A 22606-nucleotide genomic window follows, 5' to 3' on the forward strand; every position below is an offset into this window, starting at 1 on the left:
TGTCGTGAGGCGGTCGTCGTTGGCTGTCAGCGTCACAAAATGTCATTTGTCCATATTTTGTCATTCATGAATTTAAAATCACCAATTTAATGTTGACATGTTGACATCGCGAAGTTCGTAACCTAACCTATTAGGCACTATAATAAGAAAATAACATAAAAATACTTGTTCTCAGCAATTTTTATCCATAGGTTTTGTGTCGAAATGAGATTATTTTTTTGTTAAAACATTAAAAACATATCTTGTGGTGTTAGATTTAGTTTAAGCGTTGTTAGTTAGTTGTTACAAGGACCATGGGTATTTTGGAAAAGATTTCCGAAATCGAGAAAGAAATAGCGAGAACTCAGAAAAATAAAGGTAAAACAAGACCTGTTATCTCTAATCTGTATTTTTAATTAGTTAAGCCATAATTGTACACCTTTTATGTCTGGTTTCACATAAACCAGACATAAACAATACTCAGATTAAGGATTACTAGCATATTACAAGGATTGTTAAAAGGAATGGAAGATAGATGCCCCTAAGGGCTTTACTTTAAAAAATCTACTTAAGTGGAATAGTTAATTTGTACAAAGAAATAAACATGTCTGATATATTTTTATTCCAGCCACTGAGTATCACTTGGGTCTATTAAAAGCGAAGTTAGCTAAATACAGATCGCAGCTACTTGAGCCCACAAAGAAAGGTGGAGACAAGGGTGAAGGGTTTGATGTGTTGAAATCAGGTGATGCCAGAGTTGCTCTCATAGGATTCCCTTCAGTTGGTAAGGTAAGAACAATTACTATAATATTTAAATTAATTTCTCTCTCTCTCTGCATCATATTCTTCATTGCTGAGAGTCTTGATTCCTTTCTGTTGTTTACAGAGTCTACTAGGAATAATAATGTGGTGGGTTTCCAGATACTTCTGCATATGATTTGACTATGAGAATGAGATTAAACTCTTATGTTTAACGGTTATTATAAAATGTTAGTTATACCTGAGCCTGACTAGGCAGAATTCACATTTAAAGTTGTATAATGGGAAACGGTGACTGACTGATCTATCAAGGCACAGCTCAAACTACTGGACGAATCGGGCTGAAAGTTGGCATGCAGATAGCTATTTTGATGTAGGCATCTGCTAAGAAAGGATTTTTGAAAATTCAATACTTAAAGGGGTGAAATAGGGGTTTGAAATTTGTGTAGTCCAAGCGGACGAAGTCCTGGCCATAAGCTAGTTAATTATAAGAATATGTGAATTTAGGTTTTTGAAAATTCTGTAAGAACTCTTTGATTTTACAGAATAAAAAGTAGCCTATTTCCATCCCTGGCAATTAGGCCACTATCTGTGCCAAATTTAGTCAAAATCGAAATAATATGGGCCTTCTAATGATGCCAAATGTTGTAAAATAATTGAGGTCAACAAATGTTTATATTCTAGTCTACCCTGCTGTCAACCCTGACGCACACACACTCGGAGGCGGCGAGCTACGAGTTCACAACCCTGACATGTATCCCGGGAGTGATAGAATACAGAGGTGCCAATATACAGCTGCTCGATCTACCTGGAATCATTGAAGGTGCTGCCCAGGGCAAGGGTAGAGGACGACAGGTAACAAATATGACTTAGTGTTCTATACCAATAAATACTAGCTGATGCCCGCGACTTCGTCCGTGTGGAATTAGGTTTTTAAACCCTTTGATTTTCCCACCCTTGTCAGTCTCCTGGTCTTTTAACTATTTAAATCAATGCAAAAAATCACGTTGATCCGTTGCTCCGTTGTGACGTGATTGAAGGACAAACCAACAAACAAACACACTTTCGCATTTATAATATGGGTACTGACTAACTGATGCCCGTGATTTCGATCGCGTGGATTTAGGTTTTATTTTACGGAATAAAAGTAGTCTATGTCACTCTCCAGGTCTTTAACTACACCCATGCAATAAACTCGTCAATCTGTTGGTCCGTTGCGACGTGATTGAAGGACAAACCAACGAACAAACACGCATTTATAATATGGGTATGGGTTACTTATAAGGATAGAAAGGCTCACAACAGAGCACGGGTCTCCACTCTGAGTGAGAATGGTTTTGGCCATAGTCATTATGGAACATTATGGAGAACTCTCAGGCATGCAGGTTTCCTCACGATGTTTTCCTTCACCGTTAAAGCAAGTGATATTTAATTAATTAAAACACACATAACTCGCAAACACACATAGTTAGAGGCGTGTGCCCGGGATCGAACCCCGGGCCCCGACCTCCAGTTAGAAGGTGGACGTCCTAACCACTAGGCTATCATAGCTTCATTCAGAAAGGCTCATTGGTGATCAAATCAAAAAGTTTTCTTTCTTTCTTTCCAGGTGATAGCGGTAGCTCGCACAGCCGACCTGGTGCTGATGATGCTGGACGCCACCAAGCCCTACGTGCACCGACAGCTGCTGGAGCGCGAGCTGGAGAGCGTGGGCATCAGGCTGAACAAAAACAAGCCCAACATCTATTTCAAGGTAATAATATTGATGATGACTACAAGTCAAATCAGCGTCTTTTTATCACACTTCAAAATGCAGTATGGAACCTTGTAGGACATATAAGGCTGCGGATACACCTGTAAGTTTTACTCACGTATAACTCCGCGATAGGTCGAGATGGCAATCGGAGTATGAGTCGGGGGGGCAACACCGCGCACGACTGCACGTCACCCGCGCTCGCCCGCACCTCGTTAACGCGGGGGCTGTGCCCCTCCCCGATTGCCATCGATGTTATGTAGATGTACCTAACTACCTATATGTGCGCGCTGCGACTCGCAACGCGGGCCTTTCACTTTAGACATTAAAGCAGTGTGCTACCACCCGGCTTGTTTCACTGACGTGCGTACACGCCCTCCTTTTAACCTGAGAAACTTAACAGTGGCGACGAGGATGGGATTCGAAATTGGTAGAAATGTCTACGGGATCGCTCCCGACGGGTTTGGGGTCTTTCGGGGTCTCTTACGGGGTCCTATCAACTTTTGACCATCTCTCACAAGAATGGGACAGCTACAAGTCGCGTTTAAATCAATGGTTTATTGCTAACGACATAACCTCAATAACGGACAAAGCAACCACTAGGAGGAGGGCCATTTTGTTAACGTCGTTATGTGAGTCATCATTCAAGTTGGCGAGTGACCTGGCGTTACCCAAGAAGGTGGAAGAATTAGGATACGAAGAGTTAGTGAAACTACTCGACGATCACTTCACACCAAAAAGGCTCGGGTTTGCGGAAAAGTCAACATTTTACGCCGCAACACAGCGATCAGGAGAAAGTCACACTCAATGGGCAGCCAGGATAAGAGGATTAGCAGCTCACTGTGAATTCAAGAACTTGGAGGAAGCGAGCGGGACAAGTTGTTTGCGCAAAACCAGCGGGAGCTGACCCTCGCTAAGGCCATCGATCTGGCCGAGAGCGTGCGGTGTGCGCGGCAGGCCTCCTCACAGCCGGCGCCGGGCGCGAGCAGCGTCGGCGCAGCGAGTCCAGACAGCGTGTTTCATGTCACCAACAAGGAAAAGTGCAGTGTGTGCGGGTTCTCCAACCATAGGGCTAATCAGTGCCGTTTTAAAACCTATAAATGTAAAAAGTGCAATACTAAAGGTCATTTACGTAGGATGTGCCCTAACGAGGGGAAAGTAAAGTACGTGGATGAAGGTACTGTGGACGGAGATGACGGTGAGTCCTTTTATAATATACGATGCGTAAAAGGGAAACCGATGACGGAGCGCGTCATGATCAGTGGTCTGGCTTTGGAATTTGAAATCGATAGTGGTTCTGCGGTAAGCGTAATTTCAGAAAGTACCTACAAGTCTCATTTTAAACAACTATACCATTGACAGTCACCACCAAAAAGTTATTTAGTTATACGGGTGAAAATATTAAAACAATCGGAATTGTACTATTACCTGTATCATATAATGGTCGTACGCAAGTATTGAATGTTTACGTAGTGTGCGCAAGCAGACCGTCATTGCTAGGCCGGGATTTCATTCGCGAGTTTGACCTCGAACTAGCAACCGCAAGGGGCGCGGCCGTGCATGCGTTATGCACGGAGATGCAGGTCGGGGGCGAGTCTAATATTGTCAAACAACTCGCTAATCAGTTTCCCAATGTCTTCTCTGACAATCTTGGATCGTTTAATAAGTATAAAATAAGCTTACACCTAAAACCGGACGCTAAGCCGATTTTCATTAAAGCGAGATCAGTACCCTACGCGTTAAAGGATAAAATAGACAAGGAACTGGATCGGTTATTATCTTTGGGCATTTTGAAACCTGTCGAACACTCGGAGTATGCATCGCCGGTGGTACCTGTTTTAAAGAAGAACGGCAGCATTCGACTATGTGCCGACTATTCAGTTACAATAAATAAACAGTTGGTTATAGACCAATACCCGTTGCCGACAGTGAATGACTTGTTAGCTAAATTACATGGGGGCGTACAATTTAGTAAAATAGATTTATCTATGGCATACAATCAATTTATTTTAAATGAAGATTCGCAAAGTCTAACATGCATCAACACTCATCGCGGTCTTTTCAATTTTACCCGTTTAGTTTTTGGGTTGTCGAGCGCGCCGGCCGTTTTCCAGCGGGCGATGGAATGCCTGCTCTCGGGTATAGATGGAATCATATTTCTTTTGGACGACATTCTCATCACGGGGGCGAATAAAGAGCAGCACAAACATAGGCTGTATACGGTTTTACAACGTTTAGATGACGCGGGATTAACGGTACAGATGAGTAAATGCGAATTCTTTAAAGATGAAATTTCATACTTAGGCCACGTCATAGACAGATACGGAATTAGGAAGTCGCTCGATAAGGTAAAGGCTATATTACAAGCTCCTAAGCCTACAAACGTATCACAACTACAGTCGTTTTTGGGTCTCACTAATTATTATAGGAACTTTGTACCCGACGCGTCGTCCGTATTAAGTCCATTATATAATCTATTAAATAAAAATACCAAGTGGGAGTGGACTAGCATTCATGATGACGCATTTATTCGAATAAAAAATATTTTAGCGTCTGATAAGACACTAGCACATTTTAACCCTAGAGCCAAGCTAATATTGACCGTAGATGCGTCGCCGACCGGGTTAGGTGCCGTACTGTCACAAGTCGGCAGTGACGGTTTAGAAAGACCGATATCGTACGCTTCTCGCACGTTGAATTCGGCTGAAAAAAACTACGCTCAAATTCAAAAAGAAGCTACGGCTATCATTTTCGGCATAAGGCGGTTCCATCAGTACTTGTATGGTCGGTCCGAGCCCTTTACATTACGAACGGACCATAAACCTTTGCTAGCAATATTCGGGCCGCACAAAGGCGTCCCTGAAGTGTCCGCAAACCGCCTGCAGAGGTACGCCATATTCCTAACGGCGTACAATTACACTATAGAATATATAGATAGCAAGCGGAACAGCGCGGATTATTTCTCTAGGACAGGCGGGGCAGGGGGGCTCGCGGAAACTCAAGAAGAACTCGCGGAGGGCGAAGATCGCGCAACCTACGTCAACTTCGTAGTAGACGGCGACCTGCCGGTGACACTAAGTGACTTACGGCGCGAAACGGCTCGCGACCCCCACCTAGCTATAGTTATACGGTACGTAATGAACGGCTGGCCTAGGAAAATAACTGACGAGAATTTAAAGTCCTTCTTTAATTGTCGGTCACAGTTGTCATACGAAAATGGTATTCTAATGCGTGGACACAAAGTCGTTATTCCCTTAAACTTACAAAACACTATTTGTAAAGAACTACATAGTTCACATTTCGGGGTAGTGAAAATGAAGGCGGAGGCTCGCAAGCGGCTGTGGTTCCCGGGCGTGGACGCGGCGCTGGAGGCGCTGGCGGCGGCGTGCGGCGTCTGCGCCGCGCTGCGCCCCGCGCCGCCGCACGCCGCGCTCGCGCCTTGGCCGCTGCCACCGCACCCATTTCACCGAATTCATGTGGATTTCTTGGGCCCGTTTCATAATTGCGTGTTTTTAATCATTGTAGATGCTTATAGTAAATGGGTAGAATGTTATGATATGTCTTCGTCATACAATTCGAAGGCAGTTATAAATAAATTGTATGACATGATGTCACGTTTTGGGGTTCCGCATACGCTGGTGAGTGACAATTTTTCTTCTTTCACTTCGATCGAATTTAATGATTTTTGTAAACGTAACGGTATTGAACATGTTTTATCCCCAGTATATCACCCAGCCAGCAATGGCCAAGCCGAGAGTTTTGTGAAAATTGTAAAAAAGGGGCTAAAGGGTATTATTTTAGACGGATATAATAAAAAGTCTCTTCACGAAAGGATTAATAAGTTTTTATTTGATTACCGTAATTCAAAGCATAGCACCACTGATCAGTCGCCTGCGGAATTGGTATACGGGCGCGCGTTACGCTCGAGGTTGGACTTATTAAACCCCGTCACGCCTTCACCCTCGTCCACGGACCTCACTCATACTGTCGAACGTAAACAGTCCTCACAGGCTAAACATTACAAAGGAGTACAACGTGCGGAGTTTAAGGAAAATGATAACGTATGGGTAACTAAAAACAGGGATACTAAAAAGTTCTCTTGGATAGAAGGAATTATTAAAAAGAAAATCGGGCATGTTATGTATGTGGTATATGTGCCAAATTTGGACAGCGAAATCACCAGACATATCGATCAGATTAGACCACGAACATCTTCGGCGGCAAGCGACGACCGGACCTGGGACCCGGACGTGATACCAGACGTAACACCACCTGCTGCAGTCCACTCACAACCAGAAAGGGAAGGAGAATCGGCACGGGAGCCCGGGCAAGAAGAGACGCCTGCGCCGCCGGTAGATTGCCAAGCGTCACCGCCGCGCGCTGGCAACGACGACGTCGCGCGCAGGCGACGGGCAATAAGTCCGATTTTCTCCACACCGTTATCGGATCCGCATCACGATAGTGATATATCGATTTAGTTAATAGTTAGATAATAATACGTAGGTCTAATCGTGTTTCTTAGCCTAAGGGGAAGGGATGTTATGTAGATGTACCTAACTACCTATATGTGCGCGCTGCGACTCGCAACGCGGGCCTTTCACTTTAGACATTAAAGCAGTGTGCTACCACCCGGCTTGTTTCACTGACGTGCGTACACGCCCTCCTTTTAACCTGAGAAACTTAACACTTACGTGAGTAGAACTAATAGATGTAATCGCGGCCTTTATTTTTATTTTTTTAATCAAACGGTCGCTTAAAACTATTTCCAGGTGAAGAAAGGTGGTGGTTTATCGTTCAATTCCACGTGTCAGCTTACCAAAGTAGACGAGAAGATGGTCCAGATGATTTTACACGAATATAAAATATTCAATGCTGAGGTAAATAAATACAAAAATAATCAAAATGTTTATTAAAATAGGTACTTTTCAATGGTTTGTAAACCTAATACTTGCTTGTCACGGTGCGGGGTATTGCGGACAGTGGCGTGCAGATCATAGAGGCATAAAAGCACTGCTTACCCTAGTAGAAATGGCTTAGTGCTCATTTTTCATGATGACCTGTCATTAAATAGGTAGTTAGCTACCTACTGCTTATCCTAGGTTCAAACCCTGTGCACGCCACTGATTGCGGACGAACGCGGACCAGCCCGCACTGACGCACCACGGGAAGATATTGTCCGTGGTAGCGCAAGCAGACATGTCCGTCGCGGTGCATCCGATCCGCGGCGAGTCGGTCACTTCAAAATGACGAGCCTTGTGTGCAGTGCGTGGTTGTCCGTGCGTGATAATCCGCAGAATCACGCACCATGAGACGCCGGTATTACTGCGCAATAAAGATAGATTTCTTTATTCTTCAAAGACTGCTAAAACATGAAATAAAATTCAATAATGTCAAAACAATAATAAATTGAGCAGTCTTGCCTTGTAAAATCTAATGACAATTCTTTTTCCTCTTTTTTATATAATTTAAAAATTGTGTTACATGTATGAAAACATCCATACTCATTTTCATTTTAGAAAAGAAATGTGCATTCAAAAATACCTAATTTATGTTAGTGCTACACTTAAGGTGACGCAGGACGCTCGACCGAAATTGGCAGCGCACGTGGGTAACGTGTTTGCTTTTCACTTGACATTGTATGAGAAAGTTGAGAGGCACGATGATTATCACTGAAATCAAACGCGCGAAAAAGGTTTAGGAAAAGTATTTTTGAGAAAAAACTACTGAATTTATGTTTGCAAAGTAAAGTTATTTCAACTAATGAATAAATAAACTACGTCTAATGATAAATTGTTTTACAATTTTCATATCCCTAATCTTATTTATTTACGCCCAAAGTTGTCATAAATTTAGTGTTAAAATAGGATTCTTTTGAGGCTCGTAACTTTTAAATCAATATTTTTTTTCAATGTTTTAGATATCATTGAACCTAGATAATGACGAGATAAATCAATATAATTCTTAGTTTTGTGCGTACAATATCGAATATTGTTGTATTTCCCTCCTACGTTTGTATGGAGAAAGCACCGAACAGAACCTCGCTGGCACATTGGTACCTAAAACTGTTTTTATTATTTTCGTGTTGGATAAGTTGATGGATGGTTATTTTATTTGTAGCGTAGCGAAAAGAGCCGATTGACATTTTTTTAAATAATGAAACAATTTTCAAACAAGTGGGAAATAATTTTTAATCTGTTTTGAAGGTATTGTTCCGCGAAGACTGCACTCCAGACGAGTTGATCGACGTGATTCTCGGCAACCGCGTGTACCTGCCGTGCCTCTACGTGTACAACAAGATCGATCAGATCTCCATACAGGAGGTGGACCGGATAGCGCGACAACCACACTCGGTCGTTGTCAGGTATGAACCGTGTACTGCGGACCAGTGGTTTCCGGCAACCGCACGTATACATGCAAACATTTTTTGATTTATTGTTTGTTTGTTTGTTTGTTTGTTTGAAAAATGTCTTTATTAATAATTAACAAAAATATATACATAGTTTATGACCTATTAACCTAGGATAAACACATAAAAATATAATTAAACATAGTTTGGCAGGCTAAGACGCCCCTTTCAAACTTACCAGCTTCATATTTTACCGTTCTATTTACACCATAAATACACAATAGGATAAAAATTAGTTATGCTAACCTTAGTACACCGGTTATCACTTGTAAACATATTTTTTTTTTTTTTTTTTTTACATTTAAAGCACTATTTCTAATATTCTAACATACGTACATTTTTTTTTTTTATTAGACATCGTGTAAATGTAAATTTATTTTTGTTTGTTTTTACTTGCATGATGTTTTTTTACAGTTGTAACATGAAGCTTAACCTGGACTTTCTGCTGGAGACGCTGTGGGAGTACCTGGCCCTCATCCGAGTCTACACCAAGAAGCCGGGACAGCCGCCAGATTTTGATGATGGACTTATCCTGAGAAGAGTGAGTATCAGTCGAGCTGAATAATTAAAGCGTACACAGTCGTTCATCCAAATTAAATAATTATTCATACATATTTGCTTTTATCCATTGACTTATTTATTACTTCGTAACGACAGGGTCATTGAATAAACAAAATGGCACCGACTCAGTGGTGCTAATAGCACCAATGCACCCTCAGTGACGTCTGGTCGTTCATTAGTATATAGTAGTGATGTGCAATATTTCCTGCCCGGCACTGTAGCGACAGGTATCAGATAAGTCTGTGAACGATTCGACTCGCCGAACGAGTTTTCAGCAGAAGTTTCACTTTCAGCCGTACTCAGAGTCGCTAATCGTCAATTAAGATTGAGTTACGAGACAGATTTATGTGAGAGATATAGCTGCCTCGTTTTAACTAAACTTAAGTAATGATTAAGCGACTCTGAGTGCGGCAGTTAGACATCCATATTATTACAGGGCGTGACAATCGAGCATGTGTGTCACTCGATCCATCGCACGCTAGCGAGCGCGCTCAAGTACGCGCTAGTGTGGGGCACCAGCACCAAGTACTCGCCGCAGCGAGTCGGCCTGGCGCACTCCGTCAACGACCAGGATGTTGTACAGCTCATCAAGAAGTAGTAGTGAAGCATCACGCAACTTGCAACTCTAAACCCAAGCTCATACGGTTCAAATTGGTACTAACAGCGAACCGGGTATTACGTCATCTTACAAATCGTTACGTCTAAGACGTCGTGGAGCTCATCAAAGTAGACCACCAAAGTAGACGGACGCTAAACGCAAGCTTATAATATGCTCATATGCAACAGCAAATCTGGATTTACTGCATTCTTGGAATGTCGTGCAGCTCATCGAGAAAAAGACCATGTGATTCCCAGCTCTATATTTTAACTTCATAATGGCACCGATTCCGTTGTCTTTCTCTAAACGAAATTTAGAGTATCTGCATCCTTTTCTTGCTAAAAAGGGACAGAACATGAACTTTACATTTAAAGACTCTAAATTTTAGTGCACGCTACAAATTCAAACAGTAGGCTCGCGACTGTGCGCTAAAATCGCGGGTTTTATCATCTTAAAATAAAATTTAAAACTGCCAAACTGCGTCTGTCCTTTTCATATTACATTAGTAAGAAGAGTATGCGAATACTCTAACATTAGGTTGTGCTCAGAGTCAGTACCACTGTTCAAATTGGTACTAATACCGAATCTGACTTTGCATTCATGAGTGTATTTGTTTTGTAACTGTTGGCTATAAGAGCTGATCATGACTAGATACAGCTGTTAGTTTTACTCGCGTAAGAAGCTTAAATAATTAACTTACGACAAATTTACTCTCTTATCATTTACCTTAGTTTTGTTGTCAATTAATTACGTAAGCTACTTACTTACAGAAAGAATTTTCTTGAATACTATTCAATCAACTTGACCCGAAATCGCGCGGGTAAAGGAAAAAAAATTATTGCAAACTATTGTAGTAAATAATTATGTAATTTACTACGTGGAATTGAAAAATTGACTATAAAGATTTCATTTTCCAGTTTATTAATCTATTAAACTTATGTATAAACGTAAAATGTTTTCCATTAGAATAAATATGGTTTTTGCGAATTGTAATGGTTTTTTAAAATAAATTTAGAGCTATATTTAGGTTGGTGTTCTCACGCTGATCGTAATCACCTGATTGCAATACCACAACGCGTTATGCTGTTTATCCACCTAAAACTGCCACCCTAGGGTGGATACTCGGAAACGTGTATCGACAATAAATGCGTTTTGTTAAACTTACACTTGTATTGGAAGTACAGCCAAAGTGTTAAACCGATCATGGCTGATTAAAAAAAATGTTGCAATAAAATTATTTATTAAATTTTTTATAATATCCTTTTATTTCACCACCCTCCATCCAACATTCCTCCTTTCCCTCCCTCATCCTATATGCATAGAAAAAATATTATGAAAACATAAATACGAGTAATAAAAAACATCTTGAACTTAAAGTTCAAGTTTTATCTAAATAAATATGTTATGGCGGCGCTGGTCGTTCGTTATTTTATTCAGAAAATAGAACGCGTAGAAGGTATAGTTCGCGACAGGTCAACGTGGCAATCGCGGGAGCTGTGCGGGGGGGTTGGGCGTCCCCCGCCTCATATTCCGATTGCCATTTCGACTTGACGCAAACTATATGCGTTTCAACTGAAAAAAACATCTTTTTACTTTAATTCATGATTTCTTTATTGGACTGTTTATTTTCTCGTACCTAATACTTTATTTGTGATAGGTTTCTTAAAAATTACGCACCCACGAAGCTCACTTTGTGAAAAGGTATTATCTATTTATTTTGCACTAGAGGATGCCCGCGACTTCGTACGCGTGGATTTAAGTTTTTTAAAATCCCGTGTGGGAACTCTGGGTTTCCGGGATAAAAAGTAGCCTGTCGTTCCCCAGAAGCCAAGCTATCTTTGTACCAAACTTCGTCAAATTCGGTTGTACGGATGAGCCGTGGAAGGCTAGCAGACAGACCGACACACTTTCGCATTTATAATATTAGTATGGATGTGATCCAAAAATAAAATACGCAAGTTTTTGTGTGTAATAAATATATTTTATTCATATTAAAACCTATGAATCCTATGATATTATAACAAACTTCCCGACCATATCTCAATCGTTAGAAAATTAGCTTGTTGGTTATATCTAAATGCAACAGTTCCTTGTTGGTTCTTCCTAGCAAATATTGATAATCCTGATGTGAACTATCAGATCAAATAGATCAACCGACAGAATATAGATATAGTTGGTGACAGGTCAAGATGTTAATCGGGGAGAGAACGCCCCGCCGCACAGCCCCCGCGCTAACCCGGTGCGGGGCGAGCGCGAGAACGTTCAGGGCGTCTTCCGCCTCTTACCCCGATTGCCATCTCAACCTGTCGCGGACTATAGAAAAGTATAAATAATAATAGTTTAAAATAACGATAGTTTGATGTCTAAAGAGATAACAAAATCTTAGTAAATAAGTAGTTAATATATTTTATTTTTCATAAATTAGGGCATAGCTTATACTACAATTTGACTACTGAGAGTGTTCGGTGCTGGCTAATATGTCAGCCTCAGAGGAGGCGAGCGCCCAGCGGTGCTCGGTGATCTCCAGCGCCTCCCACTCGGCCTTGAAGGCGGCTTTAGGGTCTGGAGGCATCGCCATCGCGGCTCCCGACATTTGTTCCTGCATCACCTTTGACTGGTCAGCCGCTGAAAAAAACAAACAACAATCATAATTTAATTATGTAGGCGTTTCTACATTCGGCAAGGAAACGTGTGTTTGGAGTGAAAATGATGGAATTGGGAATTATAGCACTTATTTCTGAAGTAAGAAACATCGCGTCGCCGCGGGCAGTACAGCTGACAAGACGCGCGTGACTTTTTCGAGCTTTTCTAGCAATACTTCGTCTTTTTTTTTTTTTTTTTTTAATTTATTTATCACCGACAACTTCCATACATAAAAGACCGCACATTTAAATACATACAATAAACAGTATGGTCGTCAATTACAGGTGAAACTTTGCTTATAAACTAACATGCACTAACTTACAGACTAATCAGTACCCTTATTATAAATGCGAAAGTGTGTTTGTTTGTTGGTTTATTGGTTTGTTGGTTTGTCCTTCAATCACGTCGCAACGGTGCAGCGGATTGACGTGATTTTTTGCATGGGTATAGATAAAGACCTGGAGAGTGACATAGGCTACTTTTTATGCCGAAAAATCAAAGGGATCTCCATGGGATTTTTAAAAAACCTAATTCCACGCGGACGAAGTCGCGGGCATCAGCTAGTATGTAGATAAAGTTTAAAATTATTTCACACTGAAAGTGCTCGCCGTGCCGCTGCTTTCACAGTGTGAATCGGCCATTAGTCTGTGGGATGACCTTACCATTATTCTCTCCCAAAACAAGAGCATAAATAGTGCGCAGCCCGAACACGTTGAGGAAGTACCACGACGCAGACGACACCCACGACGCGTCCAGGTACGCGAGCTCCACGCCGCGCTGCAGCATCGGCTTGAAGCGTAGCGTCAGTGGGAACGGCACCTTAGCTGGAGAGTAACAGATTGTATTATGATCTAAATAATTTTAAATACATATCAAAAATTGCGGAACGGCAGAATTCGAAGCTACGTCTTGTGGGTACGCGCCCAACGCCTTAACCGCTAGGCCATGGTTCACTTGCTGCCAGTGCCTACAAAGTGCAAAGTGTCGCTACTAGATGGCATCAACAGTGTACATACATATCACAAATTTCGTCACTGGCAGCAAGCGAACCGTGGCCTAGCGGTTAAAGCGTCGGGCGCAAGCCCCGTAGGTTCGAATCCTGCCGGTCCCGCAATTTTTGGTATTATTTAAAGTTATTTAGCCTTGAAGTGAAAAAACAACTATCATAAAAATTATAAAATGTATAATCTATCCAAGTATTGTCCGTTCATCGAAACTTGACGCGTTAATAATATGTTGGCACCATTGCTAATCACACAATATTAAGCCCTAAGTTCTAAGGAATAAAGAAACAAAGACTCATGCTATAGATCAATGAGGCAATGCCAACTTACTGGTCAGGAATCCGCTGAACATCCAATTAATCCATCCTCCGATCACAATCATGGGCAGTACATTGGTCACGTTGCCTTTCAACATGTCTGTCATCATGCCCGGATCTGTCATGGGGTTCTGGATAAAGGTGTACAATTTATAATTGTGTAGTATATAAAAGAAAATAACTGACATCATAATCATCAACCCATCACCAGCCTACTACTGAACGGTCTCTCCTCATATGAGAAGGGTTTCATAAGTGAGTGCCTAAGATGAATAATTAAAACCCTGTAGAACAACTTGATGGTGAATTAATTCATTATGATCTACATAGATCTGAATTGTATTACAGGATTGATTTTTTATATAATATCACATTGGCTACATACAACATTTTTCTAAGAAACTATTTGCTAAGAAAGATTATTTATACTTACCATAATATAAATTGTTAATTTAGAAATCCATAGGTTTGGACTGTGGGTTTGGAGATGATAATCTACGATACCTGAGAAGCTGCTGCTCTTTTCTGGACCTTGAAGTATCCAGTGTCTTCATTATTAAACCAGTGCCGCCGCATCGCAAACGAGTTTCGGGGCAAGTATTTGCCATTCTCACGAAGCAATCGAGCTCGTATCATCACCTGACTAGGAAATATTAAAGGGAAAAGCTTAGTTAAGGTCCACTTTAGGTTATACCCTTTAATCATCTTATATCGTGAATTTTCAATTTTATATAAAAGGTGCTATATATACCTGTCCTGCACTTGCAAAAGCTCAATTTTCTTCTGGGAAGATAATATAATCGATACATAGTGCCTTACAATTCCAACCAAGAAGGTGATAATGACTATGGGCAAAAACACCCATAAACGTATGTTTGGATCGAGTAATAACTCTGCCATGGTTTATAAAAATAGCAGAGTTTTCGTAATTGATTATTGAAAGGATAAAATAATATATTTAATATTAATTTAAAGTTTATCAGTATGTAATATAATGTACTCTCACAGAGTACATTGAATGTACTCTGTGTAGTTTATTTTGACAACAACGTCAATTCCAAATTGACATTTTGAAAATTCGCACTTCGCACCACCCACAGAGTAACTGACCCAACAATTAGTAAACTATAGACAATTTTTGGTCTATAAACTTTCACTATAGTGGATATTTATTTTAGGGAGATTTGATTTTTCATTGCATGCAACACTAAAATGAACAAAACCAAGAAGTCAGAGCAGAGCCTCCTTTACAAAAAGTATAAAATAAACATTGCGATCTTGTCTTGATCTTGTGTTCTGTGGTAAGTTTGTTTTGATGTGGATTTGAATGTTGGTTTTGAATTTTTCGGAAATCGCTTTTATAAACAATTATTTTTAAGAATTAACAATCAAAAGGTTTGCTAAAATAGTTACGGATATGCCGCGTGGGAAAATGAAAACACTTGCAGAAGGTTATAGTGTCGCTAACAAAGTAAATACTAATTATGATACTAATCCTAAAGACCTTGAGGTTGAAACTCAATTTAATAATATTCCTGATTTAAATAAGTTTAAATTCGAGAAAAAGCCTCATGTAAAAATAGAGTTCGAAAAGGATTTTCCCATAAAAGAGGTAGGTAGGCTAACTTGTAAACTTTATTTTTCGTATTTATAAGCTTTAGATAACCTACCTACTTATGATGTTTTAGGAAGGTAAAGGACTGTGGGAACCACCACATTGGAAAGAGCTTTTGATTAATTTGAGGAACATGAGGTCTAACAACGACGCTCCAGTAGACTCCATGGGATGCCATATGAGTATGGACAAAGATGCTTCCCCAAAAGTAGGTATACATACAGTTTAATACGTACTAGAACAAACCGCTTTCCATGTATTTCACGTTCAACCGAGGAGACTACCGGCAGGGAACTTCATAACTTCCCTACCTAATAATAACAAAATAGATTTAAGGACACTGAAATATAAATATCAGGGGGTATTCTGTGGTGAAAAAAACCTGTCTTAGTTGTACCACAAGTAACAAACATTTTTTTGCTTAATTTAGATATAATTATTAAAAAATCAGAACAATAAATTGTACCTGCACTACTTAGCATTTACAATTGTATAGTTGTCACTATTTTGTGACATGGTAAAGGGCAATGGCTGGGATAAATTTCATTCAGCCACACATCAGCCCATTCAGCCCTTTTGTTTTGCTGTCAGTAAGAGAAATCAACCATATCCATGCACATTGCAGTTGCCTGGAAGTTTTTTCAATGTGAAATAAATCAGTACCCTTATTATAAATGCGAAAGTGTGTTTGTTTGTCCTTCAATCACTTCGCAACGGTGCAATGGATTGACGTGATTTTTGCATGGGTATAGATAAAGACCTGGAGAGTGACATAGGCTTTTTATCCCGGAAAATCAAAGAGTTTTTAAAACCTAATTCCACGCGGACAAAGTCGCGGGCGTCAGCTAGTAATTAATACTGATAAATATATATAAAACATTATTTTGTAGGTAATAAGATATCAAAGTCTGATATCATTAATGTTGTCAAGTCAAACCAAGGATCAAGTGACGTTTGCAGCCATGGAACGCCTCCGGGCCCGAGGACTCACAGTAGACAATGTACTGACCATAAGTGATGAAGAGTTGGGCCAGCTGATTTACCCTGTTGGATTTTGGAAGGTTACTTTTAAGTTTCTAAAAATCATTCTTTTAAGGGCAAGTTTTTCTAGCAAAAAATTAACTTATCAAAGTAGTTTACTTAATCACTACCCATATTATAAATGCAAAAGTGCGTAGTTTGTTGGTTTGTCCTTCAATCAATCAACAGAGCAAAGGAATGACGTGAATTTTTGCATGGGTATAGTTTAAGACCTGCAGAGATATGTAGGTTACTTCTTATCCCGGAAAATCAAAGAGTTCCCACAGGATTTTTAAAATCCACGCGTATGAATTCGCGGGCAGCTAGTTCTTTCACATTCAATCAATACTAGTTTTAAATTTTTTGCAAAAATAATTTGTCCAGCACATCTTAACAACAAATTTAGTACTAATTGCTAATGCGCGTGACCGCCATTTTAGTGACGTCAGCACTAGACTGAAGTTTCGAGCTGATCGTATATTTCTCGTATACTGTTATTTCGGCTGACGCCAAAATGACGTCATTTCGATGTTGATGAGACATGGTTCCAGCGCAATAGCAATTTGCGGGACTTAATTGATTTCATTTCTTTTTTCAAACAGACCAAAGTGAAATATATAAAGAAAACAACACAGACCTTAAAGGATCAGTATGACAGTGATATCCCAGATTCTGTGGAGAAACTCTGCAAGCTCACTGGTGTTGGACCAAAAATGGCACATATTTGTATGAAAGTTGCATGGAATAAAGTTACTGGCATTGGTAAGTTACTAAGAAAATAAACTGTATAATTATAGGGTGAGCAAGGGAACCATTATCAACTAAAGACCATAATGTAACCCTTTGCAGCAATAACCAAATTGATAGTTGGAAAAAAGGTTGAAATCAGTAAATTACTGATTAGGTAGAATGCTGAGATTGGACAAGATATAAATAAGTATCTAAAGTATAAAATTTTGAAATGGATTGTATATTATACATACCTATTTTGAATATTCGAAATACATAGGCAACTATGTCAGATTTGCTTTAATCACTGTACCTACATTAAAGAATCAACATTTGTGGCTACCTAGTTATTATTTAATAAAATATTGTTAAATATCTGCAGGTGTGGACACACATGTCCACAGGATCAGCAACAGAATAGGCTGGGTCAAGAAATCCACCACCACGCCTGAGGACACCCGCAAATCGCTAGAAGCATGGTTACCATTTGACTTATGGAGTGAAGTCAACCATTTAATGGTGGGATTCGGACAAACAATATGTTTACCTATAGGCCCTATGTGTCATGAATGTTTAAATAATGATATCTGCCCTTCGAGTGGTAAAGGAAGGAAATCGCCTAATAAAAAGTCACCAAAAAAAGTTAAAGAGGAGTTAAAAGCTGATGTAAATGATATCTCAGCTGATTATGTTGAAGTTACACAAACACAAAGCGATAAATCAGCAACAATCAGTCTACCAAGTGATAAAAGAAAGAAATCTCCTAATAAAACATCACCAAGGAAATTAAAAGAAGACATTAAAGTTGAGAGGGTTGATTTAGATAATGCATCTACTGATCTTGTCAAAGATATGAAAATAAACGATAATTCAACAAAAATAATCAGTCTATCTAGTGATACAGAAACAACATCTAATAAAAAATCTAGGAAAGCAAAAATGGAGAATATTAATTTAGACTATGCATCAACTAATTGTGTAAAAGGTAAACAAATAAAAAAGGTTAATCCAAAAGTATTAAGTCCAAGCAAAATTAAAATAGAAGTTGAAAATGTAGAAGATGAACAGTATCATGATTGTACAACCTTGAGTACGAACACAGGAATGTGCAAAATGGATATTGATAAAATAACAGGGACTGATCCATTAGAAATGCCTGAGGAATTAAAAACAGGTGTAAAAAGAAAGTCTCCTAGAATTGCTAATAAAAATAGTTCAACAGACAATTTGTCTAAGAAAAAAGAAATAGTTAACAAACCTACGAAAACCAGGAACAAAACTTAAGATAATCATTATTTCATTAACTTCTTCTTCCTTACCTTATACCTATACCTTTATACCTGGTGTTATTAAAGGTAATGGTTAAATAAAACTCTCCTACAAGAACATTTTAATAAACTTGCTGAGTCCAAAATCGATTCAAAGATGACTGCCAAGTGTTCAGTAAAGCGCACGTCCGACCACTGTTGCTTGTTGCCTACGCGGAATGTTTTGTACGCGCGAATTATGAGCGAAAGAGCGCGAATCTATTTTGTTCTTGTGTTTAAAATCTTAACATTAAGTAATAAGGTCTGTAATAGGCTACTTGACACTTTTTTTAAGTTGGTCTTAAATGGTTAATATTTGTCCTATTATATCAAAAAAATTAACACTATATTTTTTTGCGCCCTAAAAACCGTAAAACTTTAATTTAAAAATATTTTTTTCTTAGACAGGTAAAAACAGTTTGGCCGATAGATTATCTGTGCTCTGACGTCATGCATTTGTAAACAACAGCATAACCTCCCAAAGTTTAATAAACATGACTTCTATACTAGTTTACATGAAAAATATAGTAATTATCGTTAATGTATCATCCAAGAATGTAAAAAACGCATCGATAACGACCACAGGAAAGTTGTGAATTAGAGTGCTCAGTGAAATAAATATACGTAACACGCAAAGACTTGCTTAAAGGGATCCTATATGACTAACGACTTCAACCCAAATTTATTTTTGCAAAGATCACTTTGTTGTAAGTCTTACTTAATAACTTATTCAATTTATAACGAGAAAACGATATTTTTTTACGTTTACTATGAGTTTTTAGAAATATATAAAAACTAGCTTATGCTTGTGACTTCGCCCGCGTGGACTTCATAAATTTCAAACCTCCATTTAACCCACTCAGGGGTGGAGTTTCAAAAAATCCTTTCCTAGTGGATACCTTCTCTTTACCTACAAAGAACACACCCACCAAATTTCATGTATCTAGGACCAGCTGTTTAGATGTTTAGGCTGTGCGTTGATATATAAGTTAGTCAGGACTCTAAATTTTACATATATGGATACTACGTTAGTCCCCGCGTGACATAGGGATGACATTTCTTTGTTTACATATTTACACTTTGTCACATCATGGCTGACAGCGTTTTCTGCGTTTCAAATAAAAATAAAAATTGTATTTTTTTAAATTGGATTTATATATCCATCCTGCGTTTTTAATAATTGTTATTGATATATTTCGTTGTCTTAAGCAAAATACTATAATAAATAATCATTTATTGGACGAAATTAGATATGAGTCAAGTAGCCTATTGGTCATCGGTATAGGTTGTACTTTTCTGCGCAAACGAATTTTTCAGATGTGACTTTAAAAAAAGTAGTAGATACTGTACCTATTTATTTTATTCTTTATTTGCATTCATGCATGTTTATTCAGATGCTTGTGAAAATGAGGACTTATTGTGCATGTAAACTTAATATTTGGAAATTAAAATCATGTTAATTACAACTGTTTTAATTTAACTCTATGTACCTTATTATATGAATACAAACTAGTATGCTCGCGACTTCGTCCATGTGTAGTACACAAATTTCAAACCCCTATGAGCATTTTAATATATCACTTGCTTTAACAGTGAAGGAAAACATCGTGATTCGTGAGGAAACTTGCATGCCTGAGAGTTCATTATGCGTGTGACTTCATTCGCCTGGATTTAGGGTTTTTAAAATCCCATGGAACTCTTTGATTTTGCAGACTCAAAAGTAGCCTATGTCACTCTCCAGGTCTTTAACTATACCCATGCAAAAAATCACGTTGATCCGTTGCGACGTGATTGAAGGACAAACCAACCATACCAAATTTTGTTAAAATCAGGTGAATGGATGGACTGTGAAAGGCTAGCAGACAGACCGACATTTTCGCATTTATAATATTAGTATGGATTCTCAAAAGTGTGTGAAGTCTGCTAATATGAACTTGGCTTATGTGGAGGACTATAGCCAAACCTTTCTCATTTTGAGAGGAGACCTGTGCTCAGTAGTGAGCCAGGCGATGGGTTGATGTATTGAAAAAGTGACATAAGTAAGGCTGTTATATGTAATCTCTAAGCCAAATGGACAGGTCTAAATCTAGAGCTGTACTTTTCCACAGTACAGACATTGTGTACAACAGACTTAGCTAAATGTGATTACCCCATCACTCCACTACAATATAAAAACAAACTAAGTAGGTTTAATTAATTATATCTGCAGCATTAGATAGGTACATACTATCATAGATTGATACAAGTAAGGCACTAGTGTTTCTTCCTATGATTTTTCTTTTTAGATTTCTCCTTTCTCTGATCATTTTTGACTTTCTTTTTCTGGGTTTTCTTATTCTGTACTCTGTCTAACTTAGACTTCATTTGGAAGACTTTGCTCTTCTGTAATTTCTTTGTAGCCTGTTTCTTCAGTATTTTTTTTACTTCTTTCTTTGATTTTAAATTTTTATCATCAGTATCACAGTTTTCGTCTTCTGATATACTTTCTTCTTGTGTATTCATTCCTGGTATTTCATTGGAGTCGTTTTTGACTATTTTATCTTGTTTTTTCAGTGCAGTAACTTTTGGTCTGTTCTCGCCAATAACTATGTCTCTCTTTTGAAGTGTTTCTGAAGAGAGTTCTACAATTTTAACATTGACATCATCATCCTCGTACTCCTCCTGGAGCAATTGTTCTATGTCAGGAATGGGACGGCTGGACACTACAAGCTTCTTGTATGACTCCTTATTCTACAAGTTTAAAAATAATTGCACTGGTTATTTATTATATTTTCTAACAGCTTATGCTCGCGACTTCGTCCGCGTGGACTACACAAATTCCAAACAAATAGTTTATCCCCTTAGGGTTGAATTTTCAAAAATCGTTTCTTAGCTGATCCGCCCAGTACTTTGAGCTATATGTTGATAAATTAGTCAGTCAGTCACATCTTGGGTTCCAGGCAATTAATATTATAAGTTTTACACAATTTTGACTAGTTTTTTATCAAACTTTGCAATAGATATTCATAATCATATTTATATACATACAGCAAAAGTAAATTTGGTTAAATTTAGCTTGCAATTTTATTTACCACTAGACGAAACACTTGATTTATAGACTAAACTAGCTGATGCCCGCGACTTCGTTCACGTGGATTTCGGTTTTTTGATTTTCCGGGATAAAAAGTAGCCTATGTCCTTCCCCGGGATATAAGCTAACTCTGGACCAAATTTCATCAAAATCGGTTGAACGGTTGGGCCGTGAAAAGCTAGCAGACAGACAGACAGGCACACTTTCGCATTTATAATATTAGTATGGATAAATAGTATCTGATAGGTAGGTACCTACCTCTTGTTTTATTCGCCGTTTTTCTTCTTTTAACATTCGTTGCAGCTCCTCCTGTGCTTTCTTTTTTCTCTCTAACTTTCTTTTCCGGAAACCACAAAGAAAATCCCTGAAATTAGGTAAAATTCAAATGAATCTTTTGATCACTGTTTGATGTCTTTCTTTCAATAAGTCACATAAGTTAGACTTACTTTCGTTTAGCTTCATCAAAAACTAAATTTACTTTTCGCTTTCTTGCAGTATTCTTCTTTTGACTCTTTCCCATTTTTATGAAAATTATTTAAGGCTGATTTTTTATATTATTATTATTAAAATAAACAAAATCCACACAAAATCACATTAACATAACCTAAAAAACACAGACCATAAACCATAGAGTAATTTTTTTTTTAATTTATTTTACGGCCCTGGATAACAGTCCTTTAAGGCCTCCATAGAGTAAAGTAATGTAGTGCCATAAACCAAGTGCATACCGTTCACTATAACTTGCCCTCTGACGTTATATTGGCACCATTGCAAATCACACAATAATAAACCCTATAGTAAAAGAAATAAGACAAACAAAGCAATGGTGCCAACATGACGGCTGG

General features: G+C 38.7%; 4 protein-coding genes across 6 annotated transcripts; 2 read left to right on the forward strand and 2 right to left on the reverse strand.

Moving 5' to 3' along the window:
- The first annotated feature begins 70 nt into the window (after nucleotides 1-70).
- On the forward strand, nucleotides 71-11312 carry LOC117987541 (developmentally-regulated GTP-binding protein 2). Its single transcript, XM_034974566.2, has 8 exons — nucleotides 71-357; nucleotides 608-768; nucleotides 1423-1593; nucleotides 2348-2491; nucleotides 7261-7368; nucleotides 8695-8852; nucleotides 9312-9438; nucleotides 9895-11312. Exons 1-8 carry the CDS (start codon nucleotides 294-296, stop codon nucleotides 10054-10056), a joined length of 1095 nt encoding a protein of 364 aa, XP_034830457.1. The 5' UTR covers nucleotides 71-293; the 3' UTR covers nucleotides 10057-11312.
- Nucleotides 11313-12015: 703 nt separating this feature from the next.
- On the reverse strand, nucleotides 12016-15132 carry EMC3 (ER membrane protein complex subunit 3). The gene is made up of 5 exons (XM_034974569.2): nucleotides 14772-15132; nucleotides 14525-14663; nucleotides 14034-14151; nucleotides 13362-13523; nucleotides 12016-12681 (listed from the first exon to the last, which is right to left on the reverse strand). The coding sequence occupies exons 1-5, from the start codon at nucleotides 14918-14920 to the stop codon at nucleotides 12506-12508; spliced, it is 744 nt and encodes a 247-aa protein (XP_034830460.1). The 5' UTR covers nucleotides 14921-15132; the 3' UTR covers nucleotides 12016-12505.
- A 195-nt stretch (nucleotides 15133-15327) lies between these two features.
- Nthl1 (Nth-like DNA glycosylase 1) lies at nucleotides 15328-18773 on the forward strand. 2 transcript variants are annotated; one of them, XM_034974562.2, is made up of 5 exons: nucleotides 15328-15632; nucleotides 15709-15843; nucleotides 16526-16696; nucleotides 17258-17417; nucleotides 17767-18773. In XM_034974562.2, the coding sequence occupies exons 1-5, from the start codon at nucleotides 15438-15440 to the stop codon at nucleotides 18666-18668; spliced, it is 1563 nt and encodes a 520-aa protein (XP_034830453.1). In that variant the 5' UTR covers nucleotides 15328-15437; the 3' UTR covers nucleotides 18669-18773. The 2 variants fall into 2 exon arrangements, with proteins under 2 accessions (XP_034830453.1, XP_069358852.1); XM_069502751.1 differs by having other exon boundaries at nucleotides 15328-15491.
- Nucleotides 15703-22397, reverse strand: LOC117987894 (nucleolar protein 12-like). Of its 2 annotated transcripts, XM_069502752.1 has the most exons (4): nucleotides 22208-22397; nucleotides 22020-22125; nucleotides 20919-21421; nucleotides 15703-16264 (listed from the first exon to the last, which is right to left on the reverse strand). In XM_069502752.1, the coding sequence occupies exons 1-3, from the start codon at nucleotides 22279-22281 to the stop codon at nucleotides 20945-20947; spliced, it is 657 nt and encodes a 218-aa protein (XP_069358853.1). In that variant the 5' UTR covers nucleotides 22282-22397; the 3' UTR covers nucleotides 15703-16264; nucleotides 20919-20944. The 2 variants fall into 2 exon arrangements, with proteins under 2 accessions (XP_069358853.1, XP_034830850.1); XM_034974959.2 differs by lacking the exon at nucleotides 15703-16264 and having other exon boundaries at nucleotides 20876-21421; nucleotides 22208-22396.
- Between the last annotated feature and the right edge of the window lie 209 nt (nucleotides 22398-22606).

This window comes from Maniola hyperantus, chromosome 13 (genome assembly GCF_902806685.2).
Source record: "Maniola hyperantus chromosome 13, iAphHyp1.2, whole genome shotgun sequence".
Lineage (NCBI taxonomy): Eukaryota > Metazoa > Arthropoda > Insecta > Lepidoptera > Nymphalidae > Maniola > Maniola hyperantus.

Coding starts and splice junctions, on each gene's coding strand:
- LOC117987541 (XM_034974566.2), top strand. CDS start 294: ATGGGTATTTTGGAAAAGATTTCCGAAATCGAGAAAGAAATAGCGAGA. Junction 1,594..2,347: donor GCAAGGGTAGAGGACGACAG/GTAACAAATATG, acceptor CTTTCTTTCCAG/GTGATAGCGGTAGCTCGCAC. Junction 7,369..8,694: donor ATAAAATATTCAATGCTGAG/GTAAATAAATAC, acceptor TCTGTTTTGAAG/GTATTGTTCCGCGAAGACTG.
- EMC3 (XM_034974569.2), bottom strand. CDS start 14,920: ATGGCAGAGTTATTACTCGATCCAAACATACGTTTATGGGTGTTTTTG. Junction 14,664..14,771: donor CTTTTGCAAGTGCAGGACAG/GTATATATAGCA, acceptor AATATTTCCTAG/TCAGGTGATGATACGAGCTC. Junction 14,152..14,524: donor AAAGAGCAGCAGCTTCTCAG/GTATCGTAGATT, acceptor ACCTTTATCCAG/AACCCCATGACAGATCCGGG.
- Nthl1 (XM_034974562.2), top strand. CDS start 15,438: ATGCCGCGTGGGAAAATGAAAACACTTGCAGAAGGTTATAGTGTCGCT. Junction 15,844..16,525: donor ACAAAGATGCTTCCCCAAAA/GTAGGTATACAT, acceptor ATTATTTTGTAG/GTAATAAGATATCAAAGTCT. Junction 17,418..17,766: donor GAATAAAGTTACTGGCATTG/GTAAGTTACTAA, acceptor AAATATCTGCAG/GTGTGGACACACATGTCCAC.
- LOC117987894 (XM_069502752.1), bottom strand. CDS start 22,281: ATGGGAAAGAGTCAAAAGAAGAATACTGCAAGAAAGCGAAAAGTAAAT. Junction 22,126..22,207: donor TTTGATGAAGCTAAACGAAA/GTAAGTCTAACT, acceptor ACCTAATTTCAG/GGATTTTCTTTGTGGTTTCC. Junction 21,422..22,019: donor AACGGCGAATAAAACAAGAG/GTAGGTACCTAC, acceptor TTAAACTTGTAG/AATAAGGAGTCATACAAGAA.